Source organism: Ahaetulla prasina, chromosome 3, assembly GCF_028640845.1.
Source record: "Ahaetulla prasina isolate Xishuangbanna chromosome 3, ASM2864084v1, whole genome shotgun sequence".
NCBI classification, from domain to species: Eukaryota; Metazoa; Chordata; class Lepidosauria; order Squamata; family Colubridae; genus Ahaetulla; species Ahaetulla prasina.
Window position 1 is genome coordinate 98498190 of NC_080541.1, and position 26949 is coordinate 98525138.

Sequence of the window (26949 nt, forward strand, 5' to 3'; positions counted from 1 at the left end):
TTTTGGATTAGTTTGGTAATCTTATTTCTCTGGAATCCATTGGATGTTAGTACGTTAGTGAGAGTGTCTAGTTCGGTTTTAGGTGTTGTTCATCAGCTAAGCATTTTGTTCTAGAGATGAGTGTCTTGGCTACGGAGTTGATCTGTGCTGGGTGGTGGTGTGAGAGTGCATGCAGATAGCGGTTTGTGTGTGTTTTCTTCTGGTAGATGGTGTGTCCTAGGGAGCCATTGGGTTTCTTGTAGACTAAGACATCTAGGAAGGAAGTTGGTTATTAACTTCTGTTTCCATGGTGAACTGTATTTTGGGGTGTAGGCTATTGAGGTGTGTGAGGAAGTTTTCAAGTTTTTCTTTCCGTGTGGCCAGATTATGAAGGTGTCGTCTACATATCTGAGCCAGAGTTTGGGTTTGTGATCAGATTTTTCTAGTGCTTGGGTTTCAAAGTGTTCCATGTAGAGGTTGGCAATGACAGGTGAGAGGGTGATCCCATGGGTGCTCCTTCTATTTGTTTGTATTTTTGTCCGTTATAGATGAAGTATGTGTTGGATAGGCAGTGGTTGGTCAGATCTAGGATATGCTTGGGGGTTATATTTGTTTTGGATAGCTGTCAAGGCTTCTTTGATTGGCACTTGGGTGAAGAGGATATGACATCAAAGCTCACGAGTAGGTCGCTGGGCTGTAAGTTTTGTTTCTTTATGATCTCTATGAACTGGAATGAGTTTTTACGTGTGAGGTGATGGATTCTGCATAGGGCTGTAGTTGTTTGGCGAGAAATTTGGCTAGGTTTTGTAGAGGTGAGCCTATGGAGCTGACTATGGGTCTGAGTGGGGGTTCCTTCTTTGTGTATCTTGGGAGGCCATAGAGCTTAGGGCATCTGGATGATTTCTCTCTGGGAATGATTCTTTGTTGGATTTCTTCGCTGATGGGGGAGGCTTTTATTTTGGATCTAGTGGTTTTTTCTAGGTAGGTGGTGGGGTCTGTGTTTAGGGGCTTGTATGCAGGGTCTTGGAGTAGGTTGGTTAATTTGGTTTGGTAGTCAGATGTGTTCATAACCACCGTGGCGTTGCCCTTGTCTGCTGGTAGGATTATTATGCTGGTATCTTTTTTCAGGTTAAGTAGTGCTGTCTGTTCCTCTTTGGGTAAGTTGCTTTTGGGTGGCTTGCTGCTGCAGAGGATGTTGGTGATTTCGAGTCTGATTTTGTTAGCGTCATCGGGGTTGATTTTGGTCAGGCTGGTTTCAACTCCGCATATAATGGTCTCAGTGGGGATGTATTTGGGAGTGACTGCAAAGTTGAATCCTTTGGAAAGGACATCGGTTTCAGCTTTGGTGAGGATCCTATCTGAGATGTTATGCACTGTTTGTTTCATGTGTTGCTGTGAGGGTGGAGGGGTTTGTTTTCTGGCGTTCTTGTAGTCTTGAGTTTGTTGGTGTGCGTGTCTGTCTTGAGGGTGGTCTGTGTTTGGCTCTCCAGGCGGCAAGTTGTTTGGATTTGTCCCAAAGTGCAGGGTGCATCTTGTTGCTGAGTTTGAGGTGAAGTGTGAGGAGATCTTTGTTGATTTGATCTAGGAGGAATCTTTTGTGTGAAGTTCATTTCTGATTAAGGCCAATTCTGTTCTTTTTAGGATGCGTTTGGTGGCTGCAGAGTTGGAGTGGAATTTCAATTGGAAGCATTTGGGGATTAAATTTTGATCGCGGCAGTTTCGTAGGAATGCGAGGTCACATAAAATGGAAGCTCTTTGGACTTCTAGTTTTTCATAGGTCCTGGTCAGATGGTGGATTTCCTCCCCGTAGAGGTGCAATATTTGTTTTCTGAGGTTTTCACGGTGTTTGTATATAGGTCTTTGGTTGTTGGGTTTTCTCCGTGTAAAATTGGAAGTGTCTTGGCGACGTTTCGAAGTCTCATTCGTCATCTTCAGGCTTCAACCGTGCTTCTGGGAGCAATGTGTGATCGCAGCTGTTTCTTCCTTTTAACTGCTAGAGGGGGTTTGAACTGATTGGGTGGGAGCTTGGGTGTGCTCTGATTGGATGGGGTTTTTCTGTGCTCTGATTGGCTGGGGGTGTGTCCTGTGTTGGTGGGGGCTTGGTTGTGCTCAGTCTAGTCTGTGCTGCAGGGGATTTGAGCTGGTGAGCTGCATAGCTGTTGTTTGGCTTTGTGGTCGTGCTACATCTTCATAGTGGGTCTGCTGCATGAATGGATTGGAGGGGTTTAAAATGGCTAATGTTGCAGCTGCGGTCTGGCTTCTGGTCCTTGGTCGTGCTTCCTGATCAGTGTGGGTTTGGGTCTGCTTTCTGGGTAGATGTGTGGTGGTGACATCCTGTGTGGACCTCGTGAGTGTGGGTCTGGTGTCATTCCTCGTGTTAGGGACACGTTTGTCAATAAGGCGGGTTTCCAAATGGCTGGTAGGCGGAGGTATCATCTCGTTTGTTCATGCTGTGTGGGCGTTTATCTCAATGGCTTCTCTGATTATTCTGTTGTTAAAGTGTTCAGTTTTGGCGATAGTTCTGGTCTTTTTAAAGTCAATATCATGTCCTGTGACTTTAAAGTGTTGGACCAGGAAGAAGTTGGTTCCTCTTTTTGAATGAGTTCTTGTGTTCTTCAATGCGTGCACTTATTCTTCTGTTGGTTTGTCCAATGTATGTGGTGGGGCAGGCGGTGCATGGGATTTCATATACTCCTTGATTTTCTAACTCAATTTTGTCTTTGGGGTTTCTTAGGATGGTGGATATTTTTGGTTTGTGCAGAATGCTGTCTTGATGTTATGTTTGTGGAGGATCTTGCTGATTCTGTCTGTGGTGCCTTTTATATATGGGAGGAGGGCTGTGCCATTTTCTTGTTCTCTGTCTTGGGTTTTAGTGGGGGTTCTTTTGGATTAGTTTGGTAATCTTATTTCTCTGGAATCCATTGGATGTTAGTACGTTAGTGAGAGTGTCTAGTTCGGTTTTAGGTGTTGTTCATCAGCTAAGCATTTTGTTCTAGAGATGAGTGTCTTGGCTACGGAGTTGATCTGTGCTGGGTGGTGGTGTGAGAGTGCATGCAGATAGCGGTTTGTGTGTGTTTTCTTCTGGTAGATGGTGTGTCCTAGGGAGCCATTGGGTTTCTGTAGACTAAGACATCCAGGAAGGAAGTTGGTTATTAACTTCTGTTTCCATGGTGAACTGTATTTTGGGGTGTAGGCTATTGAGGTGTGTGAGGAAGTTGTCAAGTTTTTCTTTCCCGTGTGGCCAGATTATGAAGGTGTCGTCTACATATCTGAGCCAGAGTTTGGGTTTGTGGTCAGGTTTTTCTAGTGGTTGGGTTTCAAAGTGTTCCATGTAGAGGTTGGCAATGACAGGTGAGAGGGTGATCCCATGGGTGCTCCTTCTATTTGTTTGTATTTTTGTCCGTTATAGATGAAGTATGTGTTGGATAGGCAGTGGGTGGTCAGATCTAGGATATGCTTGGGGGGGTAATATTTGTTTTGGATAGCTGTCAAGGCTTCTTTGATTGGCACTTGGGTGAAGAGGGATATGACATCAAAGCTCACGAGTAGGTCGCTGGGCTGTAAGTTTTGTTTCTTTATGATCTCTATGAACTGGAATGAGTTTTTTACGTGTGAGGTGATGGATTCTGCATAGGGCTGTAGTTGTTTGGCGAGAAATTTGGCTAGGTTTTGTAGAGGTGAGCCTATGGAGCTGTCTATGGCTCTGAGTGGGGGTTCCTTCTTTGTGTATCTTGGGAGGCCATAGAGCTTAGGGCATCTGGATGATTTCTCTCTGGGAATGATTCTTTGTTGGATTTCTTCGCTGATGGGGAGGCTTTTGTTTGGGATCAAGTGGTTTTTCCAGGGTGGGTGGTGGGGCCTGTGTTTAGGGGCTTGTATGCAGGGTCTTGGAGTAGGTTGGTTAATTTGGTTTGGTAGTCAGATGTGTTCATAACCACCGTGGCGTTGCCCTTGTCTGCTGGTAGGATTATTATGCTGGTATCTTTTTTCAGGTTAAGTAGTGCTGTCTGTTCCTCTTTGGGTAAGTTGCTTTTGGGTGGCTTGCTGGTGCAGAGGATGTTGGAGATCTCGAGTCTGATTTTGTTAGCGTCATCGGGGTTGATTTTGGTCAGGCTAGTTTCAACCCCGCATATAATGGTCTCAGTGGGGATGTATTTTGGGAGTGACTGCAAAGTTGAATCCTTTGGAAAGGACATCGGTTTCAGCTTTGGTGAGGATCCTATCTGAGATGTTATGCACTGTTTGTTTCATGTGTTGCTGTGAGGGTGGAGGGTTTGTTTCTGGCGTTCTTGTAGTCTTGAGTTTGTTGGTGTGCGTGTCTGTCTTGAGGGTGGTCTGTGTTTCGCTCTCAGACGGCAAGTTGTTTGGATTTGTCCCAAAGTGCAGGGTGCATCTTGTTGCTGAGTTTGAGGTGAAGTGTGAGGAGATCTTTGTTGATTTGATCTAGGAGGAATCTTTTTGTGTGAAGTTCATTTCTGATTAAGGCCAATTCTGTTCTTTTTAGGATGCGTTTGGTGGCTGCAGAGTTGGAGTGGAATTTCAATTGGAAGCATTTGGGGATTAAATTTTGATCGCGGCAGTTTCGTAGGAATGCGAGGTCACATAAAATGGAAGCTCTTTGGACTTCTAGTTTTTCATAGGTCCTGGTCAGATGGTGGATTTCCTCCCCGTAGAGGTGCAATATTTGTTTTCTGAGGTTTTCACGGGTGTTTGTATATAGGTCTTTGGTTGTTCGGGTTTTCTCCCGTGTAAAATTGGAAGTGTCTTGGCGACGTTTAGAAGTCTCATTCGTCATCTTCAGGCTTCAGCTTCGTGCTTCTGGGAGCAATGTGTGATCGCAGCTGTTTCTTCCTTTTAACTGCTAGTGGGGGTTTGAACTGATTGGGTGGGAGCTTGGCTGTGCTCTGATTGGATGGGGTTTTTTCTGTGCTCTGATTGGATGGGGGTGTGTCCTGTGTTGGTGGGGGCTTGGTTGTGCTCAGTCTGGTCTGTGCTGCAGGGGGATTTGAGCTGGTGAGCTGCATAGCTGTTGTTTGGCTTTGTGGTCGTGCTACATCTTCATAGTGGGTGTCAGTCTGCTGCATGAATGGATTGGAGGGGTTTGAAATGGCTAATGTTGCAGCTGCGGTCTGGCTTCTGGTCCTTGGTCGTGCTTCATGATCAGTGTGGGTTTGGGTCTGCTTTCTGGGTGGATGTGCGGTGGTGACATCCTGTGTGGACCTTGTGAGTGTGGGTCTGGTGTCATTCCTCGTGTTAGGGACTCGTTTGTCAATAAGGGCGGGTTTCCAAATGGCTGGTAGGCGGGAGGTGTCATCTCGTTTGTTCATGCTGTGTGGGCGTTTTTCTATTTCGATGGCTTCTCTGATTATTCTGTTGTTAAAGTGGTCAGTTTTGGCGATTGGTCTGGTCTTTTTAAAGTCAATATCATGTCCTGTGACTTTAAAGTGTTGGACCAGGAAGAAGTTGGTTCCTCTTTTGGAATGAGTTCTTGTGTCCTTCAATGCGTGCACTTATTCTTGTGTTGGTTGGTCCAATGTATGTGGTGGGGCAGGCGGTGCATGGGATTTCATATACTCCTTGATTTTCTAACTCAATTTTGTCTTTGGGGTTTCTTAGGATGGTGGATATTTTTGGTTTGTGCAGAATGCTGTCTTGATGTTATGTTTGTGGAGGATCTTGCTGATTCTGTCTGTGGTGCCTTTTATATATGGGAGGAGGGCTGTGCCATTTTCTTGTTCTCTGTCTTGGATTTTAGTGGGGGTTCTTTTGGATTAGTTTGGTAATCTTATTTCTCTGGAATCCATTGGATGTTAGTACGTTAGTGAGAGTGTCTAGTTCGGTTTTAGGTGTTGTTCATCAGCTAAGCATTTTGTTCTGAGATGAGTGTCTTGGCTACGGAGTTGATCTGTGCTGGGTGGTGGTGTGAGAGTGCGTGCAGATAGCGGTTTGTGTGTGTTTTCTTCTGGTAGATGGTGTGTCCTAGGGAGCCATTGGGTTTCTGTAGACTAAGACATCCAGGAAGGAAGTTGGTTATTAACTTCTGTTTCCATGGTGAACTGTATTTTGGGGTGTAGGCTATTGAGGTGTGTGAGGAAGTTGTCAAGTTTTTCTTTCCCGTGTGGCCAGATTATGAAGGTGTCGTCTACATATCTGAGCCAGAGTTTGGGTTTGTGATCAGATTTTTCTAGTGCTTGGGTTTCAAAGTGTTCCATGTAGAGATTGGCAATGACAGGTGAGAGGGGTGATCCCATGGGTGCTCCTTCTACTTGTTTGTATTTTTGTCCATTATAGATGAAGTATGTGTTGGATAGGCAGTGGTTGGTCAGATCTAGGATATGCTTGGGGGGGTTATATTTGTTTTGGATAGCTGTCAAGGCTTCTTTGATTGGCACTTGGGTGAAGAGGGATATGACATCAAAGCTCACGAGTAGGACGCTGGGCTGTAAGTTTTGTTTCTTTATGATCTCTATGAACTGGAATGAGTTTTTTACGTGTGAGGTGATGGATTCTGCATAGGGCTGTAGTTGTTTGGCGAAAAATTTGGCTAGGTTTTGTAGAGGTGAGCCTATGGAGCTGACTATGGGTCTGAGTGGGGGTTCCTTCTTTGTGTATCTTGGGAGGCCATAGAGCTTAGGGCATCTGGATGATTTCTCTGGGAATGATTCTTTGTTGGATTTCTTCGCTGATGGGGAGGCTTTTATTTTGGATCTAGTGGTTTTTCTAGGTAGGTGGTGGGGTCTGTGTTTAGGGGCTTGTATGCAGGGTCTTGGAGTAGGTTGGTTAATTTGGTTTGGTAGTCAGATGTGTTCATAACCACCGTGGCGCTGCCCTTGTCTGCTGGTAGGATTATTATGCTGGTATCTTTTTCAGGTTAAGTAGTGCTGTCTGTTCCTCTTTGGGTAAGTTGCTTTTGGGTGGCTTGCTGGTGCAGAGGATGTTGGAGATCTCGAGTCTGATTTTGTTAGCGCCATCGGGGTTGATTTTGGTCAGGCTGGTTTCAACTCCGCATATAATGGTTTCGTGGGGATGTATTTTGGGAGTGACTGCAAAGTTGAATCCTTTGGAAAGGACATCGGTTTCAGCTTTGGTGAGGATCCTATCTGAGATGTTATGCACTGTTTGTTTCATGTGTTGCTGTGAGGGTGGAGGGGTTTGTTTTCTGGCGTTCTTGTAGTCTTCGGAGTTTGTTGGTGTGCGTGTCTGTCTTGAGGGTGGTCTGTGTTTCGCTCTCCAGACGGCAAGTTGTTTGGATTTGTCCCAAAGTGCAGGGTGCATCTTGTTGCTGAGTTTGAGGTGAAGTGTGAGGAGATCTTTGTTGATTTGATCTAGGAGGAATCTTTTGTGTGAAGTTCATTTCTGATTAAGGCCAATTCTGTTCTTTTTAGGATCGTTTGGTGGCTGCAGAGTTGGAGTGGAATTTCAATTGGAAGCATTTGGGGATTAAATTTTGATCGCGGCAGTTTCAGAGAATGCGAGGTCACATAAAATGGAAGCTCTTTGGACTTCTAGTTTTCATAGGTCCTGGTCAGATGGTGGATTTCCTCCCGTAGAGGTGCAATATTTGTTTTCTGAGGTTTTCACGGTGTTTGTATATAGGTCTTTGGTTGTTCGGGTTTTCTCCGTGTAAAATTGGAAGTGTCTTGGCGACGTTTCGACAAGTCTCATTCGTCATCTTCAGGCTTCAGCTTCGTGCTTCTGGGAGCAATGTGATCGCAGCTGTTTCTTCCTTTTAACTGCTAGTGGGGGTTTGAACTGATTGGGTGGGAGCTTGGCTGTGCTCTGATTGGATGGGGGTTTTTCTGTGCTCTGATTGGATGGGGGTGTGTCCTGTGTTGGTGGGGGCTTGGTTGTGCTCAGTCTGGTCTGTGCTGCAGGGGGATTTGAGCTGGTGAGCTGCATAGCTGTTGTTTGGCTTTGTGGTCGTGCTACATCTTCATAGTGGGTCTGCTGCATGAATGGATTGGAGGGGTTTGAAATGGCTAATGTTGCAGCTGCGGTCTGGCTTCTGGTCCTTGGTCGTGCTTCATGATCAGTGTGGGTTTGGGTCTGCTTTCTGGGTGGATGTGCGGTGGTGACATCCTGTGTGGACCTTGTGAGTGTGGGTCTGGTGTCATTCCTCGTGTTAGGGACTCGTTTGTCAATAAGAGCGGGTTTCCAAATGGCTGGTAGGCGGGAGGTGTCATCTCGTTTGTTCATGCTGTGTGGGCGTTTTTCTATCTCAATGGCTTCTCTGATTATTCTGTTGTTAAAGTGTTCAGTTTTGGCGATAGTTCTGGTCTTTTTAAAGTCAATATCATGTCCTGTGACTTTAAAGTGTTGGACCAGGGAAGAAGTTGGTTCCTCTTTTTTGAATGAATTCTTGTGTTCTTCAATGCGTGCACTTATTCTTCTGTTGGTTTGTCCAATGTATGTGGTGGGGCAGGCGGTGCATGGGATTTCATATACTCCTTGATTTTCTAACTCAATTTTGTCTTTGGGGTTTCTTAGGATGGTGGATACTTTTCTGTTTGTGCAGAATGCTGTCTTGATGTTGTGTTTGTGGAGGATCTTGCTGATTCTGTCTGTGGTGCCTTTTATATATGGGAGGAGGGCTGTGCCGTTTTCTTGTTCTCTGTCTTGGATTTTAGTGGGGGGTTCTTTTTGGATTAGTTTGGTAATCTTATTTCTCTGGAATCCATTCCAGAAGCATGAAGCTGAAGCCTGAAGATGACGAATGAGACTTCGTCAAACGTCGCCAAGACACTTCCAATTTTACACGGAGAAAACCCGAACAACCAAAGACCTATATATATATATATATATATATATATATATATATATATATATATATATATTTTTCTGAGGTTTTCACGGTGTTTGTATATAGGTCTTTGGTTGTTCGGGTTTTCTCCGTGTAAAATTGGAAGTGTCTTGGCGACGTTTGAAGTCTCATTCGTCATCTTCAGGCTTCAGCTTCGTGCTTCTGGGAGCAATGTGTGATCGCAGCTGTTTCTTCCTTTTAACTGCTAGTGGGGTTTGAACTGATTGGGTGGGAGCTTGGCTGTGCTCTGATTGGATGGGGTTTTCTGTGCTCTGATTGGCTGGGGGTGTGTCCTGTGTTGGTGGGGGCTTGGTTGTGCTCAGTCTGGTCTGTGCTGCAGGGGGATTTGAGCTGGTGAGCTGCATAGCTGTTGTTTGGCTTTGTGGTCGTGCTACATCTTCATAGTGGGTCTGCTGCATGAATGGATTGGAGGGGTTTGAAATGGCTAATGTTGCAGCTGCGGTCTGGCTTCTGGTCCTTGGTCGTGCTTCATGATCAGTGTGGGTTTGGGTCTGCTTTCTGGGTGGATGTGCGGTGGTGACATCCTGTGTGGACCTTGTGAGTGTGGGTCTGGTGTCATTCCTCGTGTTAGGGACTCGTTTGTCAATAAGAGCGGGTTTCCAAATGGCTGGTAGGCGGGAGGTGTCATCTCGTTTGTTCATGCTGTGTGGGCGTTTTTCTATCTCAATGGCTTCTCTGATTATTCTGTTGTTAAAGTGTTCAGTTTTGGCGATAGTTCTGGTCTTTTTAAAGTCAATATCATGTCCTGTGACTTTAAAGTGTTGGACCAGGGAAGAAGTTGGTTCCTCTTTTTTGAATGAGTTCTTGTGTTCTTCAATGCGTGCACTTATTCTTCTGTTGGTTTGTCCAATGTATGTGGTGGGGCAGGCGGTGCATGGGATTTCATATACTCCTTGATTTTCTAACTCAATTTTGTCTTTGGGGTTTCTTAGGATGGTGGATACTTTTCTGTTTGTGCAGAATGCTGTCTTGATGTTGTGTTTGTGGAGGATCTTGCTGATTCTGTCTGTGGTGCCTTTTATATATGGGAGGAGGGCTGTGCCGTTTTCTTGTTCTCTGTCTTGGATTTTAGTGGGGGGTTCTTTTTGGATTAGTTTGGTAATCTTATTTCTCTGGAATCCATTCCAGAAGCATGAAGCTGAAGCCTGAAGATGACGAATGAGACTTCGTCGAAACGTCGCCAAGACACTTCCAATTTTACACGGGAGAAAACCCGAACAACCAAAGACCTATATATATATATATATATATATATATATACATTTATATATATATATATATATTTTTTCTGAGGTTTTCACGGGTGTTTGTATATAGGTCTTTGGTTATTCGGGTTTTCTCCGTGTAAAATTGGAAGTGTCTTGGCGACGTTTGAAGTCTCATTCGTCATCTTCAGGCTTCAGCTTCATGCTTCTAGGAGCAATATGTGATCGCAGCTGTTTCTTCCCTTTTAACTGCTAGTGGGGGTTTGAACTGATTGGTTGGGAGCTTGGCTGTGTTCTGATTGGGTGGAGGTGTGTTCTGACAGCCAAACTCCCACCCAATCAGAACACAGCTCCACCCAATCAGAACACAGCCAAGCTCCCAACCAATCAGTTCAAACCCCCACTAGCAGTTAAAAGGGAAGAAACAGCTGCGATCATGCATTGCTCCTAGAAGCACGAAGCTGTAAACACCAGCCTGAAGGTGACGAATGAGACTTCGTCGAAACGTCGCCAAGACACTTCCAATTTTACACGGGAGAAAACCCGAATAACCAAAGACCTACCTACATACATGCATACATACATACATACATACATATATTTATATATATGCTATATTTGTTTTTATATGCTATATATACACACACACAAACACGTGTGTGTGTGTGTGTGTCTACACAGACACACACCATATGCACGCATGCACATACAGACACATATATATTACAAATATTTTTTGGAATTCCAGTGTGCTGTTATCTTTTCAGTGTTTTAATGTTAAACCCTCAATCAATAATGCTTTGGGATTTCTATCCCTCTCAGTTTTTGTTGTGCTCTCTGATGCTGATATGGTTTTTTTTAAATGTTTGCTATTGCCACTCTGCATTTTTTATACTCATTTCCACTAATACTTTAGAAGAGTCTCTATATTACTCTGCTAGATTTATTAATAAAATGTACTGACCGTCCCTCTGATCACAAGATAACTCTTGTTATATCTGCTTTATGTTGGCTTGTACAGGGTTTGCCTGCTTATGATACTCCAGAAGTTTTTGGGCTGCATCCCAATGCTGATATTACTTACCAGAGCAAACTGGCAAAAGATGTGCTAGACACCATCCTCAGCATTCAGCCCAAAGATAGCTCTAGCGGAAGTGGTGAAACCCGAGAAGCTGTAGTGGCCAGGCTAGCTGACGATATGCTGGAGAAACTACCTGCAGATTATGTGCCTTTTGAAGTAAGTTCATAAAATCTTGAGATAGGAAGCATCGGCTGCATTGGAATTGTTTTTCACGTTGTCTAACTGGGGAAAAAAACCATTTTCTTAATTCCACTTTTAAAAAAAATAATATTTTTGGTATACTTGTAACCTAGATATTAAGGAATGAACTGGTAAAGCCAAATAACGAAGAGGCATGTGGTGCTTTATGACAAAACAGGCCAGTTTCTTTGTTCTAATTGGCAGATATAAGTAATAAAATATACTGATATCCAAATAATGAAATCAACATAAAAGGCCAGCTGAAAGATATTTGCTTATAAAAAAATAGGTATTGCTCAAAGATTAAGCTGATGTCGTCGACATTTTTATACAGTGAATAAGACAAAAATTAATTCAAATTAATAACAACATGAGCACTTCAGTCAGCCTTTCTAATTAATGTGATTTACTGCATATGCAGTATCCCCCCTTAAGTTCTGTTTGATTCTTGGAGACTGCTTGGACATGTCCCTATAGTTTTATTGGCAAGGATTTTCAGAAGGGCTTTGCCATTGCCTTCTTTCTAGGACAGAGAGTGACGAACCTGGACCAAGCTTACCCAACTGGCTTCGTGCCTAAAACTAGACCTCACATTCTCCTAGTTTCTAGCCTACACCAATCTGGCTCTTGCATGCAAATACACTCATGTATATTTGATCATTTATTTGGTTTGACTTGACATTTATATTTATCATTAGATTTATGCAATCTTCATATTTCAAAGCTTTCTGCATTTTTTAAAATTATATTTAGAGGGTTAAGGTATCCACAATTCTTTATGGAAAAATAAAGAATTGTGGATACCTTAACCCTCTAAATATAATACCATTTTTATACTTGCATTTATTTTCAAATACTTGTATCACCTATGAAATAACTGATTCAGACATTTTTTAGACAAGCTTCTTGTACATGATCTTAGTGTTCTAGGAATTCATGCTCCATTCCTCTGTGGAAAAAAAAAATCTATCCTCCCCTTTCATTTACTCTGCGTAGAATTTTATAGAAGTCAGTAGCTAATGCCTTGTGGACCTGGCGGTCAGCATGCTAACTGGCCTTGTATTTAAATATTCTCTTTCTCACGTTAGGTAAAGGAAAGGCTTCAGCAAATGGGACCATTTCAGCCAATGAACATCTTTCTGCGACAGGAAATTGACAGAATGCAAAGGATTATTGCTCTGGTGCGAAACACTTTGACAGATCTTAAACTGGCCATTGATGGAACCATAATCATGAATGAGAATCTCAGGGATGCTCTGGATTGTATGTATGATGCGCGGATCCCAGAGCGCTGGAGAAAGGTTGGTATTGTTGCTTCATTAGAAGGGAAATAATGTTAGAGCATCATTCTTCTGAATTAACTCCCCTAATCCAATTATGACATGGTCAAAGCATCTAAACACACCCACATAGTTACTGTTAATTAATTGATTCCTTGTAATTGAAGGCTTGCTCTCATACATTTACTTGAAAGGTCTGTTTGCATTACATGCCATTCCAGTGGGAAGTTTCTAGGCCATATGTATAGGAAGGATGTCTCATGTATTTTTCCATGCCATTTCTGTCATCAATTTAGTACAGGTAGTCCTCTATTTATGACCACAATAGAGCCCAAAATTTCTGTTTCTAAGTGAAACATTTATTAAGTGAATTTTGCCCCATTTTATGACCTGTCTTGCCACAGTTGTTAAATGAATCATGGCAGTTGTTGTTACTAACACAATTGCTAAATGAATCTGACTTCCCCATTGACTTTGCTTGTGAGAAGGTTGCAAAAGGGGGGTTACCTGACCCTGGGACGCTGCAACTGTCATAAATATGAATCAGTTTTCAAGTCTCCAAATTTTCAACACATGACCATAGGGCTGCTGCAAAGGTCGTAAGTGTGAGAAACAGTCATAATATTTTTTAGTGTTGTAGTAACTTTTGAACAGTCACTAAATGAACTGTTGTAAGTCGAGGACTAATTGTACTGCAGAGTCTACTGGGACTTCTCTTTTTTTTTTAAAAAAATGCATTTATTCATGAGCAGCATAATCATCTGCATCCAACGGTAATGTTTTATAAGAGTAGCTTGATTTACTTGTCATGTACTACTCCAGATTTGGGTGGGAAAGGACTAGAAGCTAACTTGATTGAATGTTCCTTCATACAAGGAGGAGGATTCTGGTTATTCTTTTCTCTGACATCTTGTCCTTAACATGGAGGAGTGGTCTATCATATGAATCTAAAAAAAAAAAAAAAAGCAGTATACAACCCATATACTTTTACTTCTTCAACATCCAGGTTTTAAAGCATTGTACAGCTTAGTTTCTTGTACCATATTTTTTTCCCTGTTTCTAGGCATCTTGGGCTTCCAGCACGCTTGGTTTTTGGTTTACTGAACTTCTAGAAAGAAACCGGCAATTTCATTCTTGGATTTTTGAGAAACGACCAAATTGCTTTTGGATGACAGGATTCTTCAATCCCCAGGGCTTTTTAACTGCAATGAGACAGGTTAAATATCTGATTGCTCTACAAGTCTATCCACTTGTTTTGATTTTTATCTGAAATGAATACATGTGGCAATATCATCTATTTTCAGGCAAGCGAATGGAGTTGCCTTTGCCTTCTCGAAGAAACTAGGGCTGGTATAATTAGACCTCACTTTTCTTTAACTATTTTTTTTATTTTCACGATTGTGACAAGGCATATAGGATATTCCAGTCTTCTTCTACCTTGCAAATATTGTACTAGGCTTGGGAGAGCTTAAGTCAATTATAAATTATGGCAGGAAAAGATAGTCTTTCGAAGTCCAGGAACAAAGATCTACCGTATTGTCAGGGAAACATTCTAAATCTTAAATTTCAGACTTTATTCTTACCCATGATTTTTGACAAGCCGACATTTCTAAATCAAATATATCAAACTGCCTGTTGCACTTGGGCAATTGGTTGTCATGGCTCTCACCAGCTGTCTATATAGCTCACAATGGAACACAGCAACCGGCTGATTCCTAGCAGCTGCCCTAATTTGGTATTCTGTATTTCCCTAATTTGGTATTCTGTGCTTCCCAGCAGCCAGCCAGTTGTTCTGTACAACTGTGTGTTTTTGTGTGCATGGCTCCTGCCTAAATCCTATTATGCAGGAAGGACTCCACTGCTAAAAAATATTGTCCAAGTTGTAAACTTTCTTTTGTTCAAAATACCATCCTTTGCATGTTATTTTTGCTGCCTCTATGGTGGATTACAATAATAAGAAACAGAGAACCTGCTCGTTTTTTTGTTTTTTGTTTTGATTTCTAGGAAGGGAAAAGGGAATTTGCTAACAAGAGGATGTAGATATTAACTGGCTTGACAGGTGGCCTCCCCTTACAAGGGGAGTGAAAGTTAGAGGAGTTACAAGGAAATGTACTAGCAATCAAAAACCTGTTCCAACTGGTAATTTTTCAGAGAAAATTGTGACTTCTGAAGTTCAATTAATTTTGGTCTCCTTTATAAAGTATCTTTCTAAATCAGTCCCACCTTTCTGATACTTTTGATAACTAGCATATATAATATAGGCTTTAATATACCTTACAGTGGTTTCCTGAGCAATAAAAGCACTGGTCAGATGGTTTGACAGAGTGTAAGGAGTTGAGTGAGGATCTGTAAAGAAAGAAGTAAGAAATATGAAAGAAGTATCAATTGGGGAGCACTCACTTGTACACCTACCTATGGAAGTGGTGTTAGAGAGTCAGTTTAGTGTGCTGGTTGAGTCACCAGTCTAGAAACCGGGAGACTGGGCATGAGGCCAGTCCTAAGAAGCAAGCAAGCAAAGATAAACCACTTCCAAAATTTTGCCACGAAAACTGCAGGGCCTTGACCAGGCAGTTGCCAGAAGTCATCACTGACCTGAAGGGACCAAAACTAAAAAAAACAAAAACAAAAAACCCTGTTTAGTCCTTACTTGTATATGTCTATGGAGATTCTTAGTCATCCAGGTCATGGTTGTCCCAAAGGTGCTTTCTCAAGAGGCAACTAGACTTTCCAGTTTTTCTTTGAAGCCATTTCACTTCTCATCCAAGAAGATTCTTCAGCTGAATGATGATAAGCAAATGAGAAGCGAAACATCTTCAAAGAAAATCCAGAAAGTCTAGTTGCCTCTAGAAAAAGTACCTTTGTGTCTCACTTGTATACATACTATAGAAATTGGTATATAATTAGAAAATCTCAGGAGAAAAAGAAAATATGTGACTCCATTGTATTTTCCGATTTTTGGCTTATTTATTCTGAAACTACATTGATTCTTTGGTGGTAGAAATTCTGGTCTAACTATTCCATTGCTTTGAAACAGGAAATAACAAGAGCAAACAAGGGATGGGCACTTGACAGTGTAGTTCTGTGCAGTGAGGTCACAAAGTGGATGAATGATGACATCTCAACTCCTCCTCCTGAAGGAGTCTATGTATATGGCCTCTATTTAGAAGGAGCTGGATGGGACAAAAGGAACATGAAACTCATTGAATCTAAACCTAAGGTGCTCTTTGAACCAATGCCTGTGATAAGAATATATGCAGAAAACAACAGTGAGTATTAAATTGAATGTGATTTTGATGATACAATTGAGAGTATTTCACACTTTAAAATAGCCCATGAATTCTATTGATTTTGTGGCATGAAAAAAAAAGTTTGGATTTTAAATGAAAATACGTGTTCTTGTCAGTCCCTGAAGAACAAATGTTGCCGTTTTTTTAGATAGGGTCCTGAAAAAGCTTTATTCCTAGTTGCTCTTTTGGGAGCAGAGATATTAAAGACTCCTTACTGAATATGTATTACTCAATAATATGCAAAGTATATTCACTTTTGTATTCCTAGCAACATCAATGCTAACCTATGTGCTTTATGAATATTAAGAAAGTATAAAGTTTTGCTAGAAAATGGGGAATTGTGTTCAGAAGAGGGTGTGAGTTTGATTTGAAACATAAAATAATGACAGTTATTCTATGAAAAAAAGCATGTTAAAAAAACCTTCACCAGGTCCAGCTTCTAAGTTAAGCTAGTTCTGCTACATCCATGTGCCCTCTTAGCCTTCCTTGAATTGTCATTGATTAGGTTTAGAATGCACTTGTACGACAAAGAAAAAGAGAAAAAAGAGGGTTACAGGGACCCAGAACTCAGTTGACTGAATCTCACATTTTTATTTCCTTTCTCAATAGAAATAAATACCTACATTTGATCAATAGAAACTACTTTACCATTTCCTTTTGCCAGCTTTAGGATTGATTCGCAATGGATACATTCTAAGCAGAATGAAAGTGGCTAAATAATATGTAAAAAAGAAAGATGCTGCTTCCACCCACCCACCCCGCCCACATATGCTGTGAAGTGGCTTGAAGTGTGTTAGCCAATAGAGGAGACTGTAATAAAATATGCATTTCTACTTCATCTTATGCTAGATCAGACCTGCTGTGTAAAACCAAAGGAAACCTATGAGTGAAGAGAATAAAAAACATACTTGGTCATTTGGGGGGGAAAATCAACACAGTGGCAAAGGATTTCTTTCCACTTAAATTATTGATTTTTTTCTTTTTTTAAAAAATGTCAATCAGCTTAAACCTAGCTTTTTACACTTGTGTGGATTTTTTTTAAACAAGTCTACAAGTTGTTGTTTGGTATGTAGGTGCTCTTGTTGACAGCTGAATGTATAGCATTTGGATCTGCTTGAGCAAACAAGTCAAAAGACTGAAAGTGCAACTTTAGAAATGAAGGGAAGAAGCTTTGGGATCCCTGAATGGGGGGAAACAGCTGTCAGAATCAATGGTGGGCTGGAGACACAGACTGTCGCTCTGCTTTCTGAAATTGGGCTCGGAATGTTGGCCTGAAAATAGACAGCCTTTTCTTTCAAGAAATAAATTCCCATAAGACATAAATGCAACTGCAATAAAAGCCCAAGCTTTGTAGTTAGTCCTCCCTTTTTCTTTCAGTTATTTGTGACACCAGTAGTTATTTGAATTAAATCTGCTCGTTTACCTTTGGTAAGAGAAAACCATACAGGGAAATGTCTGTGGAGATTCTCAGTCATCCAGGTCATGGTTGTCCCAAAGGTGCTTTTTCAAGAGGCAACTGGACTTTCTGGTTTTTTTCTTTGAAGACGTTTTGCTTCTCATCCAAGAAGTTTCTGCAGCTCTTCAGAGCTTCTTCAAGCTTCTTGAATGAGAAATAAAGCGTCTTCTGGACAATTGTACAGGGAGTCCTCCACTTACAACAGTTCATTTAGTTACCATTCAAGGTTACAATGACACACAAAAAAGTGACTTATGGCAGTTTTTCACACTTACGACCGTTGTAGCATTCCTCATGGTCACGTGACCAAAATTTGGATGCTTGGAAACGGATTCCTACTTATGTTGGTTGCAGTGTCCCCAGGTCCTACCATCACCTTTTCAAACCTTACAAGCAAAGTCAATGAGGAAGCCAGATTCATTCACCAACTTAATGACTGCAGTGATTCATTTAACGATGACAAGAAAGGTTGTAAAACGGGGCAAAGTTTACTTAACAAATGTTTCACTTAGCATCAAAAATTTTGGGGTCGGTTGTAGTTGTCCGTTGAGGCCTGCCTATATGCAGTGCCCATCAAGCTGATTTGGTATATGAATATACAGTAGGCGTGTATAAATGCCCTTCTCAGTTGAAAATGTCATGCATGGCCCAAAATATGAAAGAGTCTTAATCTAAGGATAGCATTTAAAATTGCCATTCTGTGGATGATCAGTGCCAGGAAAGAAATAAGATGAATACAGGTGTTGCTTCCCACAAGACTTTCCTTGTCAGAGACTTTTAGAAAAACCTGACATGATCTTGCTCCTATTTAAGACAATTATGAGAAATGCTTTTGGGTGTTATACTGATGATCTCCATGGCATGAGTATACAGTCTCCTAATGGGGCCTGTTGTAAAATCTACATAAAACTGCAGGAATTGTTGTCCAAGAATATTGGTTGATGTATCACTAATATCCAGATAAGAACCTCATGTATGAGGTAATTGGACTGGCATTTGGAGGGTAATTGTAGAGAGTAAGAAAAATGACTTATTACAAGATAGGCTAGATCTGTTACCAAAGTGATGAAGAGAAAACATAGCTTAAACAGATAGCTTCTGCGCATGTCTAAGATGGCGCCGCCCTGCTGATCGGGGGAGCGGCGATGGGCCTTTTCGGGCTCTATTTGGGTCTGGGGGGGCCTGAATAACATCTTAGGCCCCCGCCCTGATGGAGGAAGATCCAGCCAGCCTAAAAAAGGGTGGCTGGGCGCTGTGCGACTCCGAGGGGCGTTGGGAGGAACCCCGGAGTCACAGCGCCTTGCAGGTAATCCTGGCGGCCTGCCGAGCCGCCGCCATCCTTTTTGGCATTTTGGCGGTGGCGGCGGTGGCGGGGGCGGTGGGGGGGCGCTGACATCGCCCCCTGGACTCCTGCCTGGAAGGCTCGGCAACTTGAAGAAGGTTTAGAGTTTGGGTGTCTCCGGGGGCGATGGGAGGAGCCCCGGAGGGGCTGCGCCCCAATGAAGATCTAGAGGGCCGCCCGGGCCCCAGCGGCCTCGCTGAACTCACGGTGGCGGCGGCGGCGGCCTGGTCCTCTTCGCCGGGTGTTGGCGCTGGTGGAATCTCGGGACTGCTGACGGGTCTTGGCAACTGGTGTCCCCTCCTGGATGGTGGAGATTCCAGCGGCCTGCTTGCGGTGGCGATGGGGCTTTCCCAGTGGCGATGGCCGGGCGGAGGCGGTAGGCGGCGGCGGCCTGCCCCGGTGCTTTGAGGCGGCGGATGGCCCGGTAGGCCCAAGGTGGTTGTGACCTTGCCCTAATGGCGTGGATATTTGATAGCGCCGGAGGAAGGCCCGCGGGCCCAGCGGATGCCCCTCCATTATTTACCATCTTTAAATAATATCTTTACCATCGTTCCTCCCCCCTTCTTCCATAGTCCACCCCGGGTTGTTGTATGGGGTGGTGAATTGACTGAGTCAGCGGTTTGGTCATCTACCGCACATGGATTACCTCTAACTGTTTCCCATCAGGACAGACTGGTCATGGTCATTTTACCATCTGTTTTGTTACCTGTTACCATCTTGACCAGCCCAGGATGGGCCTTTTGCTGGACCTTCTCAGTGATGCGAACATTTACGGCGGCTGACCTACTTGCCCTGCGAGATGCCCCTCTCTTGCGGGTTTGGCCCTCCAGATTATCGAGACCCCACCTTGAGGACGGTCTTTGGAGTCCCGAGAGGTTGCAAGCGAAAAATAGGAGGCTTAGGGGTTTTTTAATTAGTTGTTTTAATAGGTTTTTTAAGGGGAGTTTTAATGGGGATTTTAAGGGTGGGGGGAGGGATGGGTTTGGGTTGGGGGTGGGGGCGGGTGTTGGGGGAAACCCGCCGGGTGGGGTATCAGTTCCTGCGCCTGCTCGCGGCGATGAGTTAATAGGTCCGAGGGTTACGGGGAGAGTTCAGGTTCCATTAGTGGAGGGTGGTGCTATTTGCACGGTATGGGGGAGGGGCAGATTTGGCGGAAGTGGGGGCTCGGATCGTGTTAAGGGGGTGCGCGCTCGATGCTTACAGGCGATCGCGCGCCCCGAGCCCCCAGACTTTTCCCGTTCCCCGGATGGTCAAGACCCTCAGAGCCTGGGCCTTCGGCTGATGTTGTGTAATGCACGGTCCGTGGCCAATAAGGCCCCCCTAATTTACGATCTTATTCAGGGGGGTGCCGCGGACTTTATAGGCATTACGGAGACCTGGTTGGGCGCAGAAGGGGGCGTGCCCCTGGTACAGATGTGCCCGCCAGGCTTCCGGGCATTTCATCAGCCGAGAGCCCAGGGTAGGGGTGGAGGGGTGGCGGTTGTGATTAGAGAGAGTCTGGAGCCGAGGGAGACCACTGTACCTCAGATTGCCGGGTGTGAATCCCTCTTTGTGAAGTGGGGCCATAGATGTCAGATGGGCTTGCTGGTCGCGTACCTGGCTCCTTGCTGCGTGACAGCTGCCCTGCCCGAGCTGCTGGAGGTGCTTGCTGGGGTGGCAGTTGAGACCCCCAGACTTTTAGTCATGGGGGACTTTAACTTGCCATCTTCTGGCTCGTCATCGACAGCAGCTCGGGAGTTCACGGCCTCCATGACGGCCTTGGACCTGACTCAAGTAGTTGATGGCCCTACCCACATTGGGGGTGGTACACTCGATCTGATTTTTGTCTCTGGTCAGTGGTTGAGAGATCTGGACTTAAAGGAAATAGTCATTGAACCTTTGTCATGGTCAGATCACTCTCTCCTTCGCCTGGACTTTCTGACCGCCATCCAACACCGCAGGGAGACGGAGCCGATGCGTTGGTTCCGTCCCAGGCGCCTGATGGACCCGGAGAGGTTCCGGACGGAGCTTGGGCCATTTCCTGAGGGTCTGGCTCACGGCACGTCTGAGGAACTTGTTGCGGCCTGGGAACGGGCCGCGGCGGGGGCCTTAGATCGTGTCGTGCCTCTGCGGCCTCTGACCCGGCGCAGGTCCCAACCGGCTCCTTGGTTCTCCGAGGAGCTGAGGGGGATGAAACGCCGGAGAAGACGCCTAGAGAGTTCCTGGAGGTCTAGCCGTTCAGAGGCTGATCGGACACTAGTGAAGTCCTATACTACGCCTCCTCCCTCATTGCGTCGGCAGATAACCGCCCAGCCGCCCTGTTTCGGGTGACCCGTTCCCTCCTTCACCAGGGGGAGCGGGATGACCCGCTGCAGGGACGTGCTGAGGAGTTTAACGGTTATCTATACGATAAAATCGTTCAGCTTCGGGACGGGTTGGACCAAAATTGCGGTGACTCAGGTGAGACGCTCGAGTGTGGTCTTGGTGACATTGTTTGGGATGAGTTTGACCCTGTGGCTCCCGAGGACATGGACAGGTTGTTGGGTAGGTTGAATGCCACCACGTGTTTACTGGACCCGTGCCCCTCCTGGCTGGTGCTGGCCACTCAGGAGGTGACACGAGGCTGGCTCCAGGCGATTACGACCGCTTCTTTGGTGGAGGGTGTCTTCCCGGCCGCCTTGAAGGAGGCGGTGGTGAGGCCCCTCCTTAAGAAGCCTTCCCTGGACCCGGCTGTTTTAGGTAATTATCGTCCGGTCTCCAACCTTCGCTTCGCGGCGAAGGTTGTAGAGAGTATGGTGGCATATCAGTTTCCCTTGCACCTGGATGAAACTGTCTATCTAGACCCGTTCCAGTCCGGTTTCCGGCCCGGGTACAGCACGGAGACGGCTTTGGTCGCGTTGGTGGATGATCTCTGGAGGGCCAGGGATAGAGGTTGTTCCTCTGCCCTGGTCCTATTAGACCTCTCAGCGGCTTTCGATACCATCGACCATGGTATCCTGCTGCGCCGGTTGGAGGGATTGGGAGTGGGAGGCACCGTTTATCGGTGGTTCTCCTCCTATCTCTCTGACCGGCCGCAGTCGGTGTTGACAGGGGGGCAGAGGTCGGCCCCGAGGCGCCTCACTTGTGGGGTGCCGCAGGGGTCGATCCTCTCGCCCCTTCTGTTTAACATCTACATGAAGCCGCTGGGTGAGATCATCAGTGGTTTCGGTGTGAAGTACCAGCTGTATGCGGATGACACCCAGCTGTACTTTTCTACACCGGACCACCCCAACGGTTATCAAGTGCTGTCCCGGTGTCTGGAGGCCGTACAGGTCTGGATGGGGAGAAACAGGCTCAAGCTCAATCCCTCCAAGACAGAGTGGCTGTGGATGCCGGCATCCCGGTACAGTCAGCTAAATCCGCGGCTGACCATCGGTGGCGAGTCATTGGCCCCGATGGAGAGGGTCCGCAACTTAGGCGTCCTCCTGGATGAACGGCTGTCTCTAGAAGATCATTTGATGGCCGTCTCCAGGAGAGCGTTCTACCAGGTTCGCCTGGTACGCCAGTTGCGCCCCTTTCTGGACCGGGATGCCCTATGCACGGTCACTCATGCACTCGTGACGTCTCGCCTGGATTACTGCAATGCTCTCTACATGGGGCTCCCCTTGAAGGGCATCCGGAGGCTACAGTTAGTCAGAATGCAGCTGCGCGGGTGATAGATGGAGCCCCGTGGCTCCCGTGATAACCCCTATCCTGCGCAGACTGCTCTGGCTACCTGTGGCCCTCCGGGTACGCTTCAAGGTTTTGGTGACCACCTTTAAAGCGCTCCATGGCATAGGGCCGGGTTATTTACGGGACCGCCTACTGCTACCGAATACCTCTCACCGACCTGTGCGCCTCACAGAGAGGGACTCCTCAGGGTGCCGTCAGCGAGGCAATGTCGTCTGGCGGCGCCCAGGAAGGGCCTTCTCTGTGGGGCTCCCACCCTCTGGAACGAACTACCCCGGACTTCGTCAGCTTGCGGACCTTCGGACCTTCCGCCGCGGGCTTAAAACACACTTATTTAATTGCGCAGGACTGAGCTAGATTTTAAATTTATGGGTTTTAAATTGGGTTTTATTTCTATATTTTTAATTTTTGGGGCTTTTAGAATAAGTTTTTTAATTGTTTTTATATTGTATTTATGTGTTTATGTGTTTTTTAAGTGCCTGTAAACCGCCCTGAGTCCTTCGGGAGATAGGGCGGTATATAAATACGATCAAATAAATAAATAAATAATAAAAATAAGTCCAAAACAAGCAGAAAGTATGCGGAAGTGGTCCAAACAAATACCCACTCCCCTAATTCATCTGGGTTCGGGGACGGGATGTTTGTATACCACACAACTAGACTTGCAAAATTCTGTTATTATAGCCACTTTAATAAAAGTAATCTTAGCTTTCCTGTGAAGTTGCTTCTTGGTCTGTTCTACCAAGTGGGATTAACAGTAATGGAAAAGATGAGAGAGAGAGAGAGAGGGAGAGAGAGAGAGAATCAGAAACTCAGTCAGGCAAAAGTTTTAATTGATTTGTTTAGTAAATTTGTTTGCCACCCATCTTGACTCCAGTTTTTTTAGTTTTTCTGGCATGTTCAGTGATATTCTAGTCTAACAGAACTGAACTCTCTCTAAATTGGGGAGCGGATAATGCATGGCTTTCCAGATACTGATTATAAGACTTGGTAATCAGCAACATTAATAGGGGGAGTGGGGTCCATTCCTATTTCAGGGAACCAGGTTTGTTCCAAATAACATTGGATGGTTTATATTCCATCATTGCCACTACAGGCCTAAGTGAGCTTACTGATTCCAACATCTGTTATCAACGTAGAGCTCATTCACCCAGCTGGACAGACACAGTATGTCAATTATCCCAGAGGTGCTTTTCCAAAAGGCAACTTCTGAACTGCAGAGTTTCTTGGATGAGAAGTGAAACGTTTTCAAGGAAAATACCAAGAAAGTCCAGTTGCTTATTGGAAAAGTACGTTTGGGACAACTGTGACCTGAACAGTTGAGAATCTCCATAGACACAACATGTCAATTATTTAACGATGAACAAGGTGGTTTCTATCTCATAGATCAGTTTAGTGAGTTCTGGCAAAAAATAGTGTTTTCCCCGCTATTGTAATTGAAGGCCATGTGCCTTGACAATCCAGTGTGCTGAGGAGAAATCACTAGAGGTCAGTTATCTGGTTTGGAGGAGGAAAACCAATTCCTGCCCTGAAAGTAATTCATATTACTTCCTTTGAGGGCAGCAACATTATTGGCCTCTCAGAGGTATGATAAAAGATATGGGAAATAGCATTTTCCCCCCTGTTGGAACCCTTTTCTCCCATCACTGAAAGCGTATTACCATTTCTAGTATGGATGGGCCCTTGGTCTGATACACTGATAATTAACTTTCCTGGACAAAGATATCCTGACAATAATTATCCACATTCTGGTTCTCTCCCAACTGAATTACTGTATTGCAGTATAAATGTTTCTTTTTTAAAATGGCCTAGAAATTTTAATTATCCTGAAAGGCTGACTAGAGTTGAGCTACTTGAAGAACATTATGCCTGTGCGTTACATGCTGGACCCAATTCAACATGCTGCTTTTAATTTTTAAACTCCCATCTGCTTTGATGTACAATTTCCTGGAGGAGCATCTGCTTTTCTGTCTGTCTCCCTGGAGTGTTAAGGTTATTGTCTGATGGTTTCTTCCCTGCGAAATAAAACTGTTGAAGTGGTGGAGGGAGTGACATGGAGGTTTAAACGGTTTTTATTCACTCAAACATAGAAATCTTTTGATTAAAATCTAGTTAGGCAATACTTTTAAAAAATACCTTTATGTATATTTTATTGCTTATTCACATCAGCACATTGGAAAGCATTTCTGTCATTGCAATGCCCTTTCACTTGCTTGTAACATGCAAAGATGCTGTATGTCATAAATTTGGTGCAGTAAAAATTCCTATTAAGATTCCTCATGTACAGTGTTCCATTTCAGGTCTTTCAGAAAGCTCTCCCCCCTGCCTTATTCTGTATTGTCAATTTATCAAAAACTTCCCTTAGTTCTTTCTTTCTTCCTAAATGTCTTTTTATAAGTGGTTTTCACAACTTATCCTTGGCCGAGCTAAGATTTGATAACTTAGCAATAGCACTTAGACTTATACACCACTTCAAGTGCTTTACAGCCCCTCCCCAAGCAGCTTACAGAGTCAGCATATGGCTCCCAACAATCTGGGTGCTCATTTTACCAAACTCAGAAGGATGGAAGGCTGAGTAAAGGTTGAGCTGGTGAGAATCGGAACTGCTTATTGAACTGCTGACAGTCGGCAGTCAGCAGAGTTAATCTTCAATATTACAACCACTGCACCACCATGGATCCTTATTATATTTAAACTCTTATTTAACATTTTGACTTAAATTATACTGATTGAAATTTTATTTGAGTTGTTTCATAAACTTATGAAAATGAACTTTTCTTGTTTGCTTCTTCTTAGCTTCAAAAGATCCACGTCTGTACTCATGTCCAATCTACAAAAAACCACTTCGGACAGATCTGAATTACATTGCTGCAGTGGACCTACGGACTACCCAACCACCTGAACATTGGATATTACGTGGCGTTGCCTTATTATGTGATGTCAAGTAATGCTTAGAGAATACCTGCATGCTGGTCTAATTTCCTACTAGTTTTTTTAGAATAGCCTTTTGTTATATCCTTTACACATGGGCATAATAAGAATCTAGCTAGGTCACAGGTTAGTGTGTGTGTGTGTGTGTGTGTGTGTGTGTGTGTATATATATGTATATATATGTGTATATATATATATATATATATATATATATATATATATATATATATTCTCTTTTGCACTCCCTTGACTTTCTCTCAAATGAGATGAAGAAGCTGAATGTTCAGTTATTAAAAAAATTAATTAACTATTCATATTCATGATCAATAGTTTTTTTTAAAAAAAAATCTCACCGAATTGTGGTTTTTACGTAATTTTAATATGATTTTAATGATCATGTTAATTGAATTATAATTGGCATCTTATTTATGTGACTTTCAAGTATACCAATATTTGATAATTTCTAAAGGTTTCCCTTTCCTCCAAGTAATTGAGTGGCACTTTCCACAAAATTTGTATTTTTACATATAGAAATTTAAAGGATTTCCAGAGGTGCTTGGAGTATTCTATGAATTAACACTGGGTTTGCTTGCCTCCCTGGAACATTTTCAATTCACAGGATGAACGCCAGGGCTTACTATAATTTGATAAACAAAGCATTTGTATGATGCATTAAAAATACATTCTTACAAACTTCTTTGCTTAAAAATAAAGCACATTTAAATTTTTTAAAAAATAGATGGAATAATTGTTCTAATAATTTGTAATGCTGCAGAGTATAATGGCAAATCTGATTTGCGGATGATTTTTTGTTTTATAGTCACTGTATCATGTACTGCAAATACAAAAAAACATATTCAGTTTCTATTGATTTTCATCCAGGCAAAAATATATTGATCTATATAAGGCTTGAAGAGATGGTGATCTATTAACCTAAATTTCCAGTTAGCCATGCATGCTAGGAAACCTGGTTTTTGATAAAGTTCTGTGTAAGAGACGGGAACAGTTAAGTTATCTGGCAATTGACAAGCAAACTAGGTATTCTGCATTAGGTTTGGTGGTGACATGTTGTGCAGGTCTGCCATGAATTTGGCCTGAATTTGTTGGCCTGAATTTTTTTATACTTTGAATATCAATTGTAACATTATTAAAATCATCCAGCTTTAAATGTAAAGATAAGAATACAAAAATGAAAAGAGAACTATACAAATTGAACTCATAATTTCTATATTTTTATTTTGCTTCCTTTATAGTTTTGAACCATCAAAAGGAAATTAACCTTTTAAAGCTATTTATAGAAACTATTCCTTTTCTTATGCATTATATAAATACAAACCTTGCATTCACACAGGAAGATAATTTACGTAGTGCATTTTTGGCTGGAGGGTAACATGTTTTATAAATGGTGTGAGCTATTATGATTGTGAGAATGAATCTATTTTCCTCCATTTGCTTTATTGGCATTTTTCTTTCCTTTCTGCATCTTTTCCTCCTCAGTTTTATCACCTTGACTCTTCATGTGTCTAAAATAAACCATATTTTTTGTTTAATTTAGTTTGCCATGTTTTCCATGATTTGTGGTTAGTTTTATTTCATGGAAATCCCTCCCTCCAAAGAAATTTCAAGAATTTAAGAATGACCAAATATTATCAACAGTAATTTAATTTCCTGAGAAAGAAGTGGTAAAATGGAACATGTGT

At 43.4% G+C, this 26949-nt stretch overlaps 1 protein-coding gene across 1 annotated transcript in view; it reads left to right on the forward strand.

Moving 5' to 3' along the window:
* Positions 1 to 25370, forward strand: part of DNAH5 (dynein axonemal heavy chain 5) — a 173963-nt gene extending 148593 nt beyond the window's left edge. The window contains exons 75-79 of the mRNA XM_058177601.1: positions 11027 to 11242; positions 12355 to 12567; positions 13610 to 13762; positions 15581 to 15812; positions 25115 to 25370. Coding sequence (XP_058033584.1) covers positions 11027 to 11242; positions 12355 to 12567; positions 13610 to 13762; positions 15581 to 15812; positions 25115 to 25266 — 966 coding nt within the window. The 3' untranslated portion in view covers positions 25267 to 25370. The remainder of the gene's footprint in view (positions 1 to 11026; positions 11243 to 12354; positions 12568 to 13609; positions 13763 to 15580; positions 15813 to 25114) is intronic.
* Positions 25371 to 26949: the final 1579 nt, after the last annotated feature.